General features: G+C 44.0%; 1 protein-coding gene across 1 annotated transcript; it reads left to right on the plus strand.

Moving 5' to 3' along the window:
- The first annotated feature begins 1,631 nt into the window (after nucleotides 1-1,631).
- Nucleotides 1,632-11,870, plus strand: ZP4 (zona pellucida glycoprotein 4). The gene is made up of 12 exons (XM_081003385.1): nucleotides 1,632-1,820; nucleotides 3,661-3,776; nucleotides 4,103-4,202; nucleotides 4,586-4,741; nucleotides 5,237-5,424; nucleotides 7,095-7,192; nucleotides 7,431-7,558; nucleotides 8,326-8,515; nucleotides 8,595-8,733; nucleotides 10,106-10,184; nucleotides 10,897-11,010; nucleotides 11,688-11,870. Exons 1-12 carry the CDS (start codon nucleotides 1,649-1,651, stop codon nucleotides 11,813-11,815), a joined length of 1,608 nt encoding a protein of 535 aa, XP_080859511.1. The 5' UTR covers nucleotides 1,632-1,648; the 3' UTR covers nucleotides 11,816-11,870.
- Nucleotides 11,871-18,877: the final 7,007 nt, after the last annotated feature.

Here is an 18,877-nt window from a genome sequence, read left to right on the forward strand (position 1 = left end):
TCAATGGAATACCATGACAGAAGCCAGAGTGCATGGAAATGCTGTTTACCCTCCCACAGCAGCGGTACCTATATATCTACTTGCACAGGCATGCTTTCAAACTGCTAGGTTGGCAGGAGCTGGGACAGAGTGACAGGAGCTCACACCATCATGGGGATTCAAACTGCCAAGCTTCTGATCAGCAAGCCCAAGAGGCTTGGTGGTTTAGACCACAGCGCCACCCACATCCTTGGCAGTGAGTGCTTAGCACAAGACTCTGCTTAACTGAACAGAGAGATGAACTTAGTTCAGGCGTGGGGAACATTTGGCTCCCCAGATGTTGCTGAAATACAATTCCCATCACTCCTGGCCTTTAGCTATGCTTTGGTAGGGTTGATGGGAGTTGTAATTCAGCAAACTTTTGGGAGCCTCTGGTTCCTCACTTAGACCTTTTACATGCAAATGCAATACTTTGGGCACTTTCAGCTGTTAGAGCCATGGATCCTCTGTGGCAGCTGCTTCTGTTTCTTTGGGAAAGAGAGCATTCCTTTGCCATCACCTTTCCTGATAGATGCTTATTTGTCTTTAACATGTTAAAAATGCAACTTCTCTTGCTACAAAGCAGCAAAGACAGGAAAAACAAAACCGGCTCAATGTCTAACTTTCTACAAATTACTTGTTAAGGGCCGTCTATCCTCCCTTGGTGGTTTGGACACCCAGTGCACGGTGAACTTATGCATGTTTACTCAGAAGTAAATCCCATTGATTTCAATGGGCTTTACTCCCAAATAAGTTCTTTTGGATTGCATCCTGACAGCCCAATCCTATGCAAGTGGTAGATGCCTCAAAGCCAGCATGCCTAACTCTGGAGAGGGTTCAGTTGCAAGTTGCAGGCATTTTCCGTCTCTGATTCTTTCCCCTATTGCTTCTATAGATGCACTACGAAATGAGTCTTCCAAGAAAAGATCAGAAAACTGCATAATACATTGAAAAACATAACATGTTGAAGAATGTGCCTCACAGTTATAGAAATCATTCGCATCATTTACCAAGCAGGCTGCTACATTGTTCAGCACTGCCTGAGCTGGCAACAGAGACCGCTGGCTTTTGTGCAAACCAAGTCTTTTGCCTCCTCCTCCCATTCATCTACATCTTTTGTTTTTCACCCGCACATACAATTTATTATCGTTCTGACCCAGTAAAAGAGCAGAGGAGATTTTCAGATGCTGTCTCTTTTATTGCCATTTTGAAATTTGTTTATTTTGCATTGGCAAATATAGATAGATTTAGAAAACTAATTTCAGAAGAAATAAAGCTGGATAGATATGGAGCAGGTGCTTCTGGAATATAGACAGGAGGGCAGTGGAAAGATGTACATTGATTTCATTCCGTTCTTCCCAATAGGATGCTCTTCTTTCTCCTCCTCCAGGCATTCTCATAGCATTGCAAGCCTTTAGAAGAGACCCTATTACTGCCATCTGCTGGCTATAATGCAGGTATGTCTCCATTACGTTGTGGTTCTACCTGGCCTGAAGAAACCGCACCCCTTCCTTTCTTCTGTCCAATCACAGTTTAGTTAAGCCTATATATGAAGACTTTTGGGAGGCGTGGTCACTGTTGTTAAGACAAGATGACAGTAGTAAAATGGCTTTGGGCTCCTTCGGGCACAATGCTTTTCTGGATTATTTGTTTGTTCGTGTCTCTTGTTCTGGGTGCTCCTAGTAGCTTTAAAGATTTGCCAAGATTGTGGAGCAGTAGAACACTGTATTGTGGAAGGGACAGCTTGCACTTCACCTTACCTGCAAACCATTCTGAGATAATTCACTTTCTTACTGTTCGAGGTAAGCAGATTCTTATCGAAGGTGCTTTTTAAAGGAGACTTTTGGGGGATTTGGCCCTAGCGTTTCAGACAGAAGCTTTATATTTTCTGGTGCATTGTGAATTATACCCTTTCTCTCTGCAATTCCCTCTGACTAGACTGAGTGTGTCTAGTAGACTGATGTGGGATTGGGAAGATTGGCTGTAGACCTCTGTTCTCCAGTTTCCTCTTTAAACCATACTTCTTTTGGACAACCAAGCAGAGGACACCCAGCTGGCTGCTACACCAATCAAGGCCTGTTTACAGGTGCAGCTCACACTGATCTGATATTAAAGCTATTGGGTGCTGCTAGTGGTTCCTCAAATGGCTGCTGTCCTTGCATTAATTTGGGCTTTGCGTTGCAAGAGGAAATTCCAACTCCCAGTGGAAAAAAAACAGCTGCAGAGCGACTCTTTATACTGTATCTGCTTTTATGAATTTGTCCTTAGTTACAGGGTTGCTGTTCAAGCAGACCCTTTTCTTATGTGAAGAATAGGAACCTGCCTGCCTTTAGTACAATAATCAGAGCTTTGTTTTTAAACCATCGTGGTGATTCAGTGGGTCATAGGACTACGGAGGGGAAACTGTGCTTGTAAAAGCTAGAGTGTCTTTGCAGATGGTGTCAAAGAGCTAGGAGGCCTTGATACAAGTACAGTTACAAAGGCTTTAGAGAAATGCACTACCTGGTCAGTTTTCCTCCTGACTGAAGCTCTGAAGCGTTAACCCAGGCAGTGATTCAACATGAGAGAGGTTCCCTATCATCCCACTCCTACATTTTTTGGGGTAGGGGAAGGCAATGGTGGTAAATGATCCACTCAAGTTTCTGCATTTGGCTGTTAAAGAAGCAGAGAGCATCCTGGGTTTGTGAAGCAGCTGCCATTCTATCTATAACACTGGAAGGGCAAGGAAATCATGAGCCTGTGGAGGAAAGCCATCATAATAAGAATTAGGAAGCTCTACAAACTTGAATGTGTATGTGGGTGGCGCTGTGGGTTAAGCCACAGAGCCTAGGACTTGCTGATCAGAAGGTCGGCAGTTCAAATCCCCACGACGGGGTGAGCTCCTGTTGCTCGGTCCCTGCTCCTGCCAATCTAGCAGTTCAAAAGCACGTTAAAGTGCAAGTAGATAAATAGGTACCACTCCACCGGGAAGGTAAACAGCGTTTCCGTGCGCTGCTCTGGTTCGCCAGAAGCGGCTTAGTCATGCTGGCCACATGACCCGGAAGCTGTACGCCAGCTCCCTCGGCCAATAAAGCGAGATGAGCGCCACAGCCCCAGAGTTGGCCATGACTGGACCTAATGGTCAGGGGTCCCTTTACCTTTACCTTACAAACTTGAATGTAGTGTGTACTTGATCCTTATATCTTGGAAATGAAGGACTGCTTGATGCCTACATTTTTGTTATCAGGAGCTGTGTTGGCTTTGCTAACAGGCATTTGATGGCGGTTGGTCTGTATCATACAATCTGGGGACACCAGAGTTGGAATAATGGGGCGATAATCTTACCTTGGCTTTAGACCAGCCTTGCGATACTGTAAGGAATAGAGAAGTAGAATTAATCTGCAGTTTCACTGAAGAAGATGGTTTTGACTGGGTTGAGATTCATATTTCAACAACAGATCAGTATGCTAGGTAATAAGGAAAAAATATATTTGTACACATCAGAGAAAGATTGAAGACTGTAGGGTATGACTGATTAAAAAGTATTGTACTGACTAGAGCCAAACCGTTTGAGAATAATCAATGTAAGGGTGAGAGCTTTGACCCCTGGCATGAAGACATTGCATGGATAGATCTCAAAGAGGGCACCAATTTCTTTCCTAGATTCAGAAGGCCAGTCCCATCCTCTTGACAGATCTGCTTGTGTCTCCATCTCTCAGAAACCAGAAGGCTCTACAGTGGTCATTGTTCCTTATACTGGATGTTTCTTTATCAAAAAGGTAGTAACTTGACCCTTTGCTGGGACATAGAGGGTTGCTATAAAGGACTATATAGACAAATATTTCCAGTCACACTAGGATCAGTTGTGAGTCACTGAAATAAGTTACATTAATTGGGTGGATGTATGAAGGATCCTCATACCAGGTTACTCATGAATGAATTCCTCAACAGTCTCTTGCATCATGAATCGTGCGGAATGGGCTTTTATAATTGCATAGTAGAAAACTGTTGTCTTCTAATAAGCGTGCAAGTTATGGGAGTAATCTCTGTCTTAGTTCAATTAGTGGGAATCTCCAAACATGCCTTGCCTTGTCTGTTAATACAGAACAGCTACTTCTTAATGACTCTCAGGATTGAAGGACTGGAAGCGGTTAGCAAAGTGCTTCTTTATGAAGAGGACCTGAAATGCCCAACCCATTTGCCAGGTATAGCAACTTTGGAATCTAAATTTGTAGAATCTAAATGTCACCCCAAATTACCTGGCAGAAAGAAGCAAAGGTAAAGTCCATTATTGGTTGAGAATAGGACATCAGGTGGGAAAGGGGAAGAGGGCACCCTGTGTCAATACAGAATTGCAGGTTATGATAAATTCCGTTGTGTCTTGTAAGGGAGGGAAATATGGCTTTTCATCCACCATAAATCCCTCCCATGATTCTTCTAAATGTGGATTTGGAGCATTCCAAAATGCTGACTACCATATTTGCAGTGATGTAGGACAGGCTAAAGGCAGTATTTCAACAATAGCAGAAATGTGTTCCTAGGATGAGTGGGATGATGTAACAACAAACCCTAACACTCTGGCCTTCAGCGTTAGATGTTCCAAGCAGCAGCGTATGCCAGGGAGTGCAGAGACAAGACCGCCTTCCCTGTGCCACTCAACCTGTGTCCCGGGGAGAATGTGAAGAGAGAGGCTGCTGTTATACCACTGAAGATCATCGTGCTCCTTGTTACTATGGCAATACAGGTAGGCTGGGCATTCTTAAAAAAAAAAAAAAAAAGACACCTGCACTAGAAGTGTACTTTAGGCATATTTTGAGGTTCTGATTTGAGAACAAAACACTTCGTTCCAGAGAAGTCAAGGGAAACTGAATTTCCAGTCTAAACAACTTTCATCCTAGCTGCACAAATCCATATTTTGCAAGGCAATGTCTAATTAAGCAACTCTTCTCCCTTGCTTATATGGAGAGAAGGGGAAGAACCATAGAAGTGAAGCAGGCTCAAGGAAATCTAGTTATGTGGTAAGCATTCTTTTTAAAAAAATCCACATTTTAAAAGGTGCACCTTGGAATTTGCTGGAATTGGATGTTTTCTTTACTGTGGCCGTGGTATCTCCTATGGCTGAAATGGTTGCCTTCCATATGGAGCCAGGTGGCAACAAAAGGAAGGATGGTTAATTCTAGAAACCATGAGAAGTATGTGGTGGAATTCCATGCTAAAGCTTTTGGCTTTCATTTTTCAGTGACTACACACTGCACTCCAGATGGCTACTTCTCAATTGCAGTGTCCAGGGATGTGACTCTGCCATCATTAATTCTGGACTCTGTGCATCTTGTCAGTGGATATGGCAGTGGTTGTGTTCCTGTGACAAAGAACGGTGCCTTTGTCCTCTACAAATTCCCACTCTCTTCCTGCGGAACTACTTTTCTGGTAGGAATCCAATACAAAACCACCTGCCTTGAGAGCTCCTGATTTAAGCAACCAGCTTGCAAACGCACTTACACTGCATCAGACCATTGGGCCATCCAGCTCAGCATAGGTGCCAACTCGCATGGGCCCTGGGTGCCCGAGCACCCAAAGAATTCCCCTTGAAGGGGCTGGGCACCCACAAATTTTGGTGCACGCTGCATGGCACCCACAGCCCCGGGCACCCATAGTTACGGGGCTAAGTTGGCACTTTTGTAGCTCAGTATCATTTACATGGACAGGCAGCAACTCCCCAAGGTTTCAGGTTGGGGACATTTCCAGCCCTACCTGGAGATGCAGGGGATTGAACCTGGGACCTTCTGTGTGCAAAGTCACTACTGAGCTATAACCCTTCTCTTTGACTGCACCACACTATTATACCTGGATGAAATATTCTGGTTTTAGGTAAGTCTGGGGTCAACAAAAGGAGCCTCTTGCATGGCCATTCCATAGCTGAAATCCCCAGGCATAGTGGGAAGAGATGCACAGAAAAGCATAGGCTACTATGGACTGTGTTAATAAAGTCCTTGTAAATCCATGCATACGCCCTCTGATCTGAAAATGTACAGGGGTTAGGGGAGACAGGAACTGGGCAAGGTACTGAGGAAAGTAGGATGCGGGTGGCACTGTGGGTTAAACCACAGAGCCTAGGACTTGCCAAAGGTCGGTGGTTCGAATCCCTGCAACAGGGCGAGTTCCCGTTGCTCGGTCCCTGCTCCTGCCAACCTAGCAGTTCGAAAGCACGTCAAAGTGCAAGAAGACAAATAGGTACCGCTCCGGCAGAAAGGTAAATGGCCTTTCCGTGCACTGCTCTGGTTTGCCAGAAGCGGCTTAGTCATGCTGGGCACATGACCCAGAAGCTGTATGCTGGCTCCTTTGCCCAATAAAGCGAGATGAGCGCCGCAGCCCCAGAGTCGGCCACGACTGGACCTAATGGTCAGGGGTCCCTTTACCTTTACCTTTTTACTGAGGAAAGTAATCTGCTAGATGACCAAATTGGTTCATATGGGCAGAGGTGATCCTTGAGGTACCATGGTCCTGAACCATTTTAAAGCTTTCTAGGTCAAAATCAACACTTTGAATTGGACCCACAAATGCATTGGCTACCAGTACAATTGAGCCGGGATCAGTGCAATATGCTCAGACAGTCGTCTCTGGTGAGCAACCTGGTCACTGAATTCTGCACTAGCTGAAGTTTCCAAACCGTCTTAAGAGGCAGCCCTAGGTATAACACATCACAGCAATCTAACCAAAAGGTTACCGGGGCATAGACATCAGAAGTTAGACTATCCCTACCCAGATAGGGGCACAGCTGGGCCACCAGCCAAAGCTGATGGAAGCACTCTGTGCCACCAAAGCCACCTGAGCCCAATCTGTATAGGATCCTTCAGAAGGACTGTAACGTCATCAAGAGCAGGCAACCTCCCATCCACAAGGAAGCTCTGAATTTCTTAAGGCCAGAGAAAGTGAGCAATTGATGCAACCCCTCTAAATTTACAGGTATTATCAAGAGTGCACTTTATGGTTCAGAAATGTTTGACTCTTCTTAGGTTTCCTTCATTCTTCTCTGGGTGCAGGATTGCAGGGCAAATAAACTGGATTAATCCCAACTAATCTTTAATGTTTAAAAACAGGGAGCAGGCGATCAGGGCATATATGCAAATGAGCTGGTAGCACACCATGATGTCAAAAACTGGAACACTGGATCACTCATGCAAGATAGCACCTTCAGGTAATCGTAAATGGCACTCACACATAATGGCATCTGGGCACACAGGAAACTACAGTGTTAAGGCTATTGGTCTATCTAGCACATTATTGTCTGCATTGCCTGGTAGCAGCTCTCAAGTTTTGAGATAGGTCCTTCCCTGGATTGAATCAGGAGCCTTCTGATTGCAAAGCCAGATGCTCTACTACCAAGCTATGACTCTTCCCCAATACCTAACTTCTTTATCTTTGCTCTTCACTAGACTGCATGTCAGCTGCAGGTATTCAACAGGGAGCTTCCTCCCACTTATGGTACAAGTCTTCACCCTGCCGCCTCCACCGTCAATCACTCAGTTTGGCCCACTCAGCCTCGAGCTTAGAATTGCTACTAGTAAGTGTCATCATGTCAATGAGGGGAAAATCTATGGCTGTCATAATTTCTGACACCTCTATTCTCCACTTCGTGTACTTCTTACTTGCATGTATTGTAAAGAATCGTCTGTTTAGTAGCTGTCTGCATCCCTCTGCAATAGTGTGAACAAAGCTTGGAAGCCTAAAACTCAATCTTCAAACTTTCCCCGAAGACTGAACTGGAACAAAGGGACTTACGGGGAAGTAACTTCACGAGAACAGCTAACTTCCTGCTAAGAGTTGTGCATGGTGCAATGTGATTATTGTGTCTACTGACTTTCCAAGGAAAAAGACAATAGAAGGCTGCACATGATACGAACACATTTTGATGATTAGGAGGGATTAATTGGGCACACTGCTAGATCTTTGTAAGACAGCCACAACAAGAGGCTACAAGCAGGAGTAGGGTGCCTTGGGCCCTGCAAATGAACTACAACAGGCTTCCTCAACCTCGGCCCTCCAGATGTTTTGAGACTACAATTCCCATCATCCCAGACCACTGGTCCTGCTAGCTAGGGATCATGGGAGTTGTAGGCCAAAAACATCTGGAGGGCTGAGGTTGACGAAGCCTGAACTACAGCATCCACCAAGTCAGTGAACCATGGCCAATTCATTTCTTCATAAAAAATATCTATTTTGCTGCATCATAAAGCTATAGCATAGCTTTATAAAAACATTTAAAGCGATGGTGTTGTGATCCTTCTCAGTTGGTGGTGTGTAACCATTTGCAATATTTGTATTCTGCAGACCAACAGTACAGCAAATACTATGCTAATGGGGACTATCCTGTAGTCAAGCTCCTGAAGGATTCTGTTTACTTGGAAGTACGGATCCTGCAGCGGACAGACCCAGACCTTGTCTTGGTTCTTCATGAGTGCTGGGCCACACCAAGTACTAACCCCCTGCAGAGGCCTCAGTGGCCCATCTTAATGAACAGGCAAGACCTCCAAGATAAGCTAGGAATTTGAGACTACTGAAGAGCATTTCACATAATGCAGCATTTTCCTCTCTTACAGGTGTCCATATGAAGGAGACAACTACCAGACTCGGTTCATCCTCGTGGGAGCAGTTTCAGGGCTACAATTTCCATCTCACTACCAACGCTTTGTCATCAGCACTTTCAGCACTGCTTCCCGGCAGGCACTTACTGGACCAGTAAGAGCTCCCCAGTTTCACCAGGGTCCTAGCTTGTGAAAGAGTGATGCATGAGAATAGATTACTGAATCAGATTACGGAATCATGAAATCATAGAATTGTAGAGTAGGAAGGGGATCATGAGGGTAATCTAGTCCCCAACCCCCTTTGGCCCCACGTGGTTCCAGAATCCATGACCTTGAGATACTCTACTGACTGAGCCATCTATCATGAATCGTTGAGAAAATTGGGATTTTTTTAAATGCTATTTTTCCATTTTTCCATCTTACAATATTTCAACAACAAGAATTAAATCTAAAGTAAGTCGGTTTACATTTTCTTTGCCTCCCCTCCGTACTTTGTTCTATTATATCGTAATCTTACTGCATAACCAATTCAAACCTATTTACAAATTTAACCTTTTTATTCCCTTTAAGTTATTTCTTACTGCTCATGTTTGTCATTCTTGCTAATGTTTTAAATTACATACAACTGGTCTTCATATATTCAACAAATTTCCCCCAGTCTACTAAAAGAAAGTCTCTCACCTTGATCTCTTATTCTTCCGGTCCCGCCATTTCCATATTTTCCATCAGTTTTATTTGCCAATCATCTTTCATTGGAACTGTTTTTTTCCATCTTTGGGCATATACCATTCGGGCAGCCAGAGAAAATTATTATGTATGCACTTGTTAAACAGCAGTGTGTTTTACAGACATTCATTGTGCAGGATTTCACAGCTGTGGGCAGAAGCTTGTCCCAAGGAGCTGGGTCCAGACACACAACCTTCCACAATGTGACTGTTTTTGCTTCTACTGTATGCAATAGAGGTAGAGAGTTGCATTTGGCGTAAGGGTGACATGCCTTCCTGGGCAACACTTGAGGGCCGCATACCAGTGGGGACTAGAGCAACAAATGCGACTTTTATCTCTTCGTACTATAGGCTGCATTCCAGCCATGCAAAACCACAGCGTAACTCTCTATCCTCCATCTATGCAAAGAAGAAGCATTAACACAGTTGCATGGCATGTTTTGAGCCCTTGCAAAAGCTTTCAGGGAGGGCATGGAGTAGGGCTGGTGAAGGATGTGGCCTGAGAGGAAGGAGTCCTGAGAGCCAGAAGGAGGTTTGAGGGTCCTAGCCCAGATCCTCCAGGACAAGTCATTTTGTTTTCTTAATGCAGGACCATTCCACAATGAAGGTCCATCTACTTGTGCTTAAGCATAGCAAAGTCTGGTTAAATGCTGTTAACACCAGATTTGGGTGGGGCAATTGACTTGGAATGCACAGTATGCCTGTTAAAGGATGTGTGAGTATAGGTGGGCAGTGTATAGAACAACCCTCTTAGATTTGTACTTTTAACAGGCGTGAATAAGTCTGACTGTCTTTTGCCAGGTTTACTTCCACTGCAGCGCTGCTGCTTGTGTCCCATCCACTGTGGAAACCTGCATGGCTCACTGTCCTAGGATCAGAGGTAATGGCTCCCCAGCTATTCAACTGCCATTTTGTTTTTCTCTTCCAAAACTGCTAAAAGAGGATATAGAAGAATTTATTCCTCTTGTAACAAAGAGAGTTGACTTCCCTTGAGCAGTGGCAACCAGTTAGGAACTGTTGGTGCAGAATAAATGACCCAAAAAGCAAGCAGGATCTAGTTCCATATTCCAGCCAGGCAAAAACAGTGAGGGGCCATGGTCTGTAGAGAGTTTAAAGGTCTGATGGCCACATTTGGCCCTGGAGCCTGTGGTTCTCCACTCCAATGCAGAGAGGAGGCTGTGATGAATAGACGGTTCTGTACAAATTTTCAAGGTGCTTTCTGCCAGATGCAAAACTAAACAAACTTGCAGTGTCGCCTCGAGGATTTATGCATCAGCCGTCCCTAGATTACTCTTCTGTGGGAGGCCAATTCAGATCTTTATGTGGAATTTTGTGCATGAGATCTGACAATATGTGGAAATGCATCTAGCGCAGTGTGCTGCTCTGCAGGAGTAACTAGCCGAATAAGGTGCTGAATGCTTATGGCTTCCCAGAAAGCCTAGCGACTGCCTCAAACGCAGCCTTTCAATGCAAAGCTCCCTTGAGTGCCTCAGTGGTAATCCTGAGGCTGAAAGGAAAGGGGAGACATGATCAGCACAAGAGCTGGAACATCTGTATTAATCGCTTGCCTGCTAACTTCTCTTGTCAAATAGCCAGGAGATCGCTTGAGAACCAAGCCCTACAGGACACTCCAAGGAGCCTAGTGATGGCAGAAGGACCTGTAGACTTCCAGATGGAGAAAGAACAGGACAATGTTGAACAGAAAGGTGAGAGGGAAGTAGCTATTGAGATGGGAATACTATTTGTGTGTGTGTGTGTGTGTGTGGAGAGATAATGACTGTTGCCATGAAATACCATGATGAATTGGGTCCTATTCTTTTCATGGGCATGACTTTGAAACTGTATTTGTGTGTTGGAGACTTACTATTCCTAATATAGATCTAATTTGCCAAATTCATAACTGGCTCAGATGCATAAATTTTAAGCTAAGGGTTGTCTACACTGCTGCATTTTGGGTTTTTTTTTTTTTTAAATTCCTATATTGGTCATAAAGAGCAAGAACAAAAGCCCTCTAAGCCTTTTCTGAGCAGTAACCTTTCAGTTGCATGGATGTGCTTATGGTTCAAGCTTACACTACGTACCTAAAGAAATCTGCTCCATGGAATACATATATATAGATGGGCCCAGAGGGTGTCCTGGTCCTCTGTGGCATATGCTTGGCATGTGTGGGCAAAACGGCTTCTCCTTAGGTAGCCTTGTAAGAAGAATTTGAAGAAATATGGCAGTGGTGGGCAAATGGTATATGGCAAGGTGGATCGTGTGAAAATGCTGATGTACGAAAGTATTGCATACACCTCTCTGTTGAGGACTTCGCTGAATCACAAGAAAACTAGAGTTCTGTGGTTATTAATTAGCCGGTTAATTAATTAATTATCTCTTGCAGGTTCCCATTGGAGTAGTCCAGTCTTGTCAAAAGAATGGGAGAGAGCCCTTGTAGTTGCAGTAGGAGCTGTTTTTGTTGCTTTGTCTCTTGTAGGATTAAGGAAATACTCGAAAAGGACCAAAATGTGAATGGACAGATGTTTTTTGTTTTGTTTTTTGTTTTAAATAAAGAAGTGGTGAATGATCTCTTTTATTTGCCTTGTCCTGTATTGAAGCTCTACACCAGCGCTAGCCAACAAGGAACCTTCCTGATGATGTTGAGCTACAGCTCCCATCATCCCTGAACCTTGACCATGGGGGCAGCAATGTCTAGAAGGCACCTCATGGTAAAGAGCAGGGGTGGACAATGTACTTGTCAAGTCTTGCCTTACGTCTCAATGATTGCTTGGTTCAAGTTGGAACTGCTAAAACAGTTACCAACATACACTGTCAAAATCAAATGAAGTACATTGGTACCTTAGTTATCAAACAACTTGGAACCCAAACACTGCAAACCCGGAAGGAAGTAACTTTTTTCGGAAGCCGAATGTGCTCTGTTTTCAGTGTTAAGCTTCTGTTTTGAGTGCCATGCTTCCATTTTGAGTGTTACACTGAGGTCTGTCTGTTTTTGCTATTTATTTTGCCTTTTTGTTTTTGCGGCTTTTTGTTTGGTTTTTGTGACTGTGTTACGTAAAAGTCTGGCATGGATTAATCCATTTTGCATTACTCTCCATGGGAAAGCATGCCTTGGTTTTTGAATGCTTTGGTTTTGGAACGGACTTCCAGAATGGATTAAATTTGAGAACCAAGGTACCACTGTATGTGTTTCATTGCACTGTTTCTGGATCTAGCGCAGTGAAGTACAAATAGTGGAATTAGACAAGGCACTCTTCTGGTATGTGTTAAATTGAAGGTAGGTGGATATACTGAAAAAGGTAGCTAAAATTGTATATAACAAAATATCCCTTTTTTAAAAAAATGAATTATTCAGCAATTTATGAGAAAAGAAATTCTATTTAAAGAATGATCAAAGGATAAAATTTTGAAATACTCAAGTGCTGGGATGCAGATTTTCTTTGAACTTCCTTACTTTCAAGGTGGCCAAGGCATGTTTGTGTCCTATTCTTCTGGTCTGCTGTGAATGGGAACAGAACAGAGATTTGATTCTGTTAAAGGTATCAAATTTTCACTTTCCATAACAATATGAGAACTGAACCACAGCCGTCCTTCCAAATTCACACTATCAGATTTTTTGTGACAAAATTCTCCAATGAAAAAATGTTCGCAAAAATTCGTGTATTACAGGAAATTGCAAGAATGTGGATATTAATCAAAGATACCTACAAAAAACATATGTATTGGGAGAAATCAGCACAAAATCCCACATTACTGCAGAAATGTAGAGAAATGAATTGGGGGGAAATGGGAAGCTAGGAGAACCAAAATGGACAGATGCTTGCGTTTGTAGCTATAGATCGTACAATCTCTGCTCTGCAGCTACTTTCAGTGCCCACATTTCCTTAAAACTCCATGGCAAGCCTCTGCTGGGCTGTCTAGTAAGGGCAGGAAGGTAGGGAAGCTATCTTCTGTGGACTCAGCAGCTCTTTGTCTTTTAGTTTTAAAGTAATCAAGGAGAAAGTTGTTTTTTGAGAGAGGGAGAAATGGAAATGCTTCCCTCTAATAAGACTAGTGAGTGTACCAATTTTGGGTGCCCAGTAGCCAGCTTGCAATGCTGCAACTGAAACTCAGTAGAAGGTATTATGTGGTAACTTCTCCCATAGGGCTGTTTAGGAGAAATACTTGTGTCTTGTCTTGTAATTATTGATTTTACTTTAGATGTGGAATAAAGAATATTGGCATGCTCAGTATTTGATTTTGGTATCATTTAAGTATGAATGTCATTTGAAAAGAGGCACACAGAACTTACTGGGGTGGCGCTTGGAAACTTTCTAAGATACATTACTGGTCTATCCTAGTGCTATGGCTTCCCTGGCTCAAAATGGCAAGCCAGCCCAGCCTGAATATTAAATCCCAATGAGATACACAATGAGAATTAGAAAATATATTCATAATCTAAGCTTACATTTATGCATGGCACTGTGTTAAATGTTGCTTGCTCTTATTAATTATTGAATTTAGACACCATCCTATACCCACAGGTCTTTAACCTTCTACAAGCTGCCTTGAAGGTAAAAATCATTCAGGTGAAACCTGGTATGCAGATAGCCAGGAGATGCTCTCTTAGATGTTGCTGGACTACAACTCCCATCATCCATGCACATGAGGTAATGCCGATAGGCAGTCCTTTTTTTTTTTAGAAAAAAGTGCCGGAACTAACTGCCTCAGTCACCAACCCAGATGCCAATGCAGACAGCATCTTGAAACCAACATTGCATGACAAGGTGCTAGGCTACACCATCTTATAAGGATATCCAGATGGTTTCTGCCACTCAGCGCCTTCGCTCATTAATGGGGAGAAAGGTGTGCATGTACTCTTCCAGACTGTGACTTGAAATCCTGCTCTTTTATAATAATAATAATAATTAATAATAATAATTTATTTATACCCCGCCCATTTGGCGGAGTTTCCCCAGCCACTCTGGGCAGCTTTATACCCTTGTTTCTTTGTGGGTGACTCACCATGCAAAGCATCAATGCTTGGGCACTGCTACGCAGCACAAATCCTCCACATTGTGCACAACCATGGCAGCAGCCGGCCACCACTGCCTTCATCTTCTAGCCTCCGAGCATCAGTCTGGTTTGTGCTGTGCAGATGCCCTCGAAGGGGCAAGCCTTGACTGTTGCTTCTCTGTCTCATGAGGCAACTGGAGTGGCCCCCTGCCCCACTCCTACTGCTGCTGTGCATGCCTCACTCCTTTGCTCTTGCCATCCACTTGGATGCTGTGGTTTTTGTAAACAAGCAGCGCTATCATCATCAGAAATTGCCCCCATCTGAGAGGTGTCGGAACTGTGTTCCAGCAGAAGAAAAGCCCTCCCGATAGGGAGAGCTTCACCTGTTAATTGACTTAGCCATTAGGCAGCTGTGCAGAATTGACTTGGTTCAGAGAACAGCTTGTTCACTCCTCTGCCCATTTGCAGTCTTTTAATGGCCAGCTGAAGCTTCACTTTGGTGAAATAAGGGGACACAACACTCCGAAGGAAACAGCAGCTGCAGTCAGAAAAATCTTCAGGCTGCTGCCAGAGAGGTTAAGAAACCTGTATTGAAGGCTCCAGAATTTATAAGTTATAGAATTAGATGGTGTAATCCTACAATGTTTACGCGGAAGTAGAGCCCACTGACTGCCACAGGACTTAGTTTGAGGGAAAGACTAGTTGGTGCAGGAGCGCACTTAAGGGCTCCCTCAGTAAAATTCCTGGGTGGGAGGAGAACTGCAGCTTTGGCCACCTCCTTCGCCTCCTACTTCTCCCGGCGGCTTTCCTCTTTTGCCTTAATTCCCTTTTGAGGGATTGATATTTTATTCAGCAGCCCCTGCTGTGCCTGAGTCCGCGACAGAAGTTTCTCAAAAGCGCTCCGTCGACAAAATGATAACAGCTGGTCTTTGAAACTCTGGAAGCCATAGTCTGTGAGGTGCGGGGAGTGGGGGAGGTTTGGCTGCGAAATGCACTATTTGTTGGGAATAATGAGGCGAAAAAGTGACAGAGGTTTTTATTACAAATAATAGACAGCGAACTTCAAACAACAGCAGCGAGTCATTAAAAAAAGCAACAAAGTTAAATAAATGTCTAATTAGCAGGCACCATAAAGGTGGAATTTACTGCTCCACAGCTTCTTAAGGGAGAGTCAATAAATTCACAGCTGAGTCTCCCCTCATCCCCACCTCCTCTTTCCCAAGTATACAGGAAATAAATGAATTTGCCCAACATGATCTTCCCATTCTGCCCTGGCTTGCATGTGATTGGCAGCAAAGAAAAAGGCAACTGATTTCCCATCTTTATTAGAAAGTAGGATCATTGGCATAGACCATTCACTGAGCCTTAGATTTGAAGTCTAGCCATGAGTTAAAGTTGCTCCTGGAATGTGTGGAGACGGTGCGCAGAGATGATCAGCAGAGAGGTGACGTACTGAGGCATCACCCACAGAGATGACATGCTGAGGAAGCTCAAAGCTTGGTTGTAAATAGGTTTGTATGGGATTCAAAAGTGTGGCTGGGCAAGCTGGTAGGAAGAAGTTGCAATGAGGGAATGAAAAGGGATTGGGTAGGTTCTTATAAGCAACTGATTTACCTCCTCACCTGTGCTTTGAGAATTAAGCTTGGACATGCCAAAGTTTTTCCAGTGCTGAAGCTTCTCTCATGCATTCCATTTTGGAATTATATATGCACTTTGTTCTAATCAGGAATGAAATGACACCATGTCCTTCCCCGAGTGCATATAATTTGAGAACTAGAGAGAACATTGGTGTAGTGAGAGTTGGCTATGATTAACGCATAACAGAGCACACAGATAGTGGCGAAGGTGCTGTGTTTAGGAAAGCCTTTGCAGAACAAGTGATTCTGTATATGAGGAAAGAGGGGACTGGAAATGCAGTGAAGTGGGAGAAGTGAAGAGAAAAGGAGCTCATGGTGGGTCAGATTTTTGGGAAAGGGCATCATAGAATCATATAATTGTAGAGCTGTAGGGGACCCTAAGGGTCATCTAGACCAATCCCCTGCAATGCAGGAATCTCAACATGGGAAATGACTCTCCAACCTCTGCTTGAAAACCTCCAAGCGAGTCCTGTAACTTCACTTCTCACAGTGAGGGAACCACCAGAAGACCCTCCGAGGAGGACCTCAGTGTTCATGCTGAATGATGGGTGGAGACGCTCCTTCAGGTATACTAGGCCAAGACCATTTAGGGCTTTAAAGGTCAGCACCAACACTTTGAATTGTGTTTGGAAATGTACTGGGAGCCAATGAAGATCCTTTAGGACTGGTGTTATATGGTCCCGACGGACACTCCCAGTCACCAGTCTCGCTGCTGCATTCTGTATTGGTTGTAGTTTCTGAGTCACCTTCAAATGTAGCCCCATGTAGAGCGTATTGCAGTAGTCGAGGCAGAACATTCACCACTCTGGTGAGACAGTCTGCGGGCAGGTAGGGTCTCAGCTGATGTACCAGATGGAGACCTTCATGGACACCTTCATAGACAGCTGTGAGTACAAAATGACTCCCAGGCTGCACACCTGGTCCTTTGAAATGAACCTGGGACATTCTGCATGCAAAGCAGATGGTCTAGCACTGTGCTATAGGCCCCCCCTGCAGTGTCCTTGAATTGGAACACTAGCGCATACAGAGCTATAGCAATGGCTTGCAAATTAGCCCAATGAATCTTGTAGAAGATTCTTGTTTTAATGGAATTTCTGCCACATACATGCAGAAGCTTGGGTGATTACAATGGATGCATGTCTGTTTGTCATTGGCTGATGAATGGTAGAGCCCTTGCATTGGGCCCATGATCCTCAGATACATAGATAATGGTTGGTTCACATCTGCATTTATATCGTTTGATCTTTCATTACCCGTTACTCAACATTTGATGACACTCCATCAGATGCGACTCAGCCCCAAGCGTTGTGTTTGAGATGACACCTGCTGATCTGATGCATTATGCCTGCAGTGATTTAATCTGTGGTGGCTCGCTTCGCACATGAAAGTCCACCCTCAACGCTACTGTCAATGACTGAGGAATGTGTGCGCGTGAGCCGTATCTCTAGGTCTATACTGATGCAAAGGCAGATGTAACAATTTTTAGAAACCCAGCTTATGGTGAAAAGAAGCATGCTTAAAGCACAGGACTTGTTTATGTAATATGCTGTCATTGTCATTAATCCCATTCCCTGCCACCCTGTGTTGAAAAAACTAGAATTGTGTTCATAAGGGGCTTATCTTAGACCATAGTGCAGTAATCTTCAAACTGATTCATGCAGAAATCAATTACTTTGAATTAACTGTTGTATATGCCAGTGCCGCAGAACAAACTCCTAAGTCAGCACTGTTTGCCTCTGTTCTCTCTGCTTAATCATGTTTTGAAACGTTGATGACCAGCGATAAGGAAATGCACTCACGGAACAACTTTGCTGAACGAAACAAAAGAGGACGGCTGTAAATATCCATCAAGTTTGGAAGGAGAACAGAAGACATGGTGTGTGTGTGTGTGTGTGTGTGTGTGCGCGCATACACACATAGACACACATTTCTGAATGCAAGAGGAGTTAGAGAACAATGCACATGGCTGCATACATTTTGCACCTTTGCAGCAACCACATGGCAACTGTCTGTCATAGCTCCTTCCGTGAAAACTGTAAGGGATGAACAGAATAATTCAGAGGAAAGATGTGCTGCTGAACACTGCATTCAATGAACGTGCTGGTTGTACAAAGCACCTCTATCAGCAGAGCTCTGTATGTGTGTGTGTGTGTGTGTGTGTGTGAGTGTGATGGAAGAGATCAGGCCTACCTCATGTATTGGTGAGATGTTGCAGGGTATTATCTTCACCACAGAAGGTATTATTCCTGCAAGTGAAGCAACGAAGGGGAACAGGAATTGGATATTGAGGTCACAGAGGGGAACAGCATGAGGCACCACTTACATGCTGGGGACAAATATTGAGGATACCAGGGTTTGACTCTGAAGGCTCTAACGTACTGATCTGAAACTGCTGCACATCTCTGAAGCCTGGCAGGGGTGGCGAAAGAAAGTGTAGGGGAATTAGAAGAAAATAAAGGGACATGGAAACACGTGTTTGGGCCACAGACCATGATTCATTGTTTCTAGAAGAAATAGACCTCCACATGTTCCTTCGTGATTTATTTCTTTGCTTACTCATTTAAATGACTGGGACCCCAAAGTATGTGTTCAAGCCTGCTCAAAAACAGCATAGCAAATGATAGCATAAGGCATGTTGTTTGGAGGGGCTCACTTGCTGAGCATCACTCCACATGCTTTAGAATGGGATTGATGCTGCATGCATCTCTTCTCTTCTCTTTGGTGATCACTCATAGCCAAATAAGATTGTCTTCCATATACATGGTTTTAACAATGAGTCCGTAAGTGACTGTGGAGGCCAGTTATGGATCCACACGTCCTTCCACAGTGGAGACATTGGTTTCCAGGTGGGAGTTGATCACGGTGTGGATTTGTCAAGAGTGCCTTCCTCTTACCACATTTCTCCCTTGTGTCCTGAATTCGAGTGTCTTCAAAGCTTGCAGGC

Source organism: Podarcis pityusensis (assembly GCF_964106645.2).
Source record: "Podarcis pityusensis genome assembly, chromosome: 4".
Classification (NCBI taxonomy): Eukaryota; Metazoa; Chordata; class Lepidosauria; order Squamata; family Lacertidae; genus Podarcis; species Podarcis pityusensis.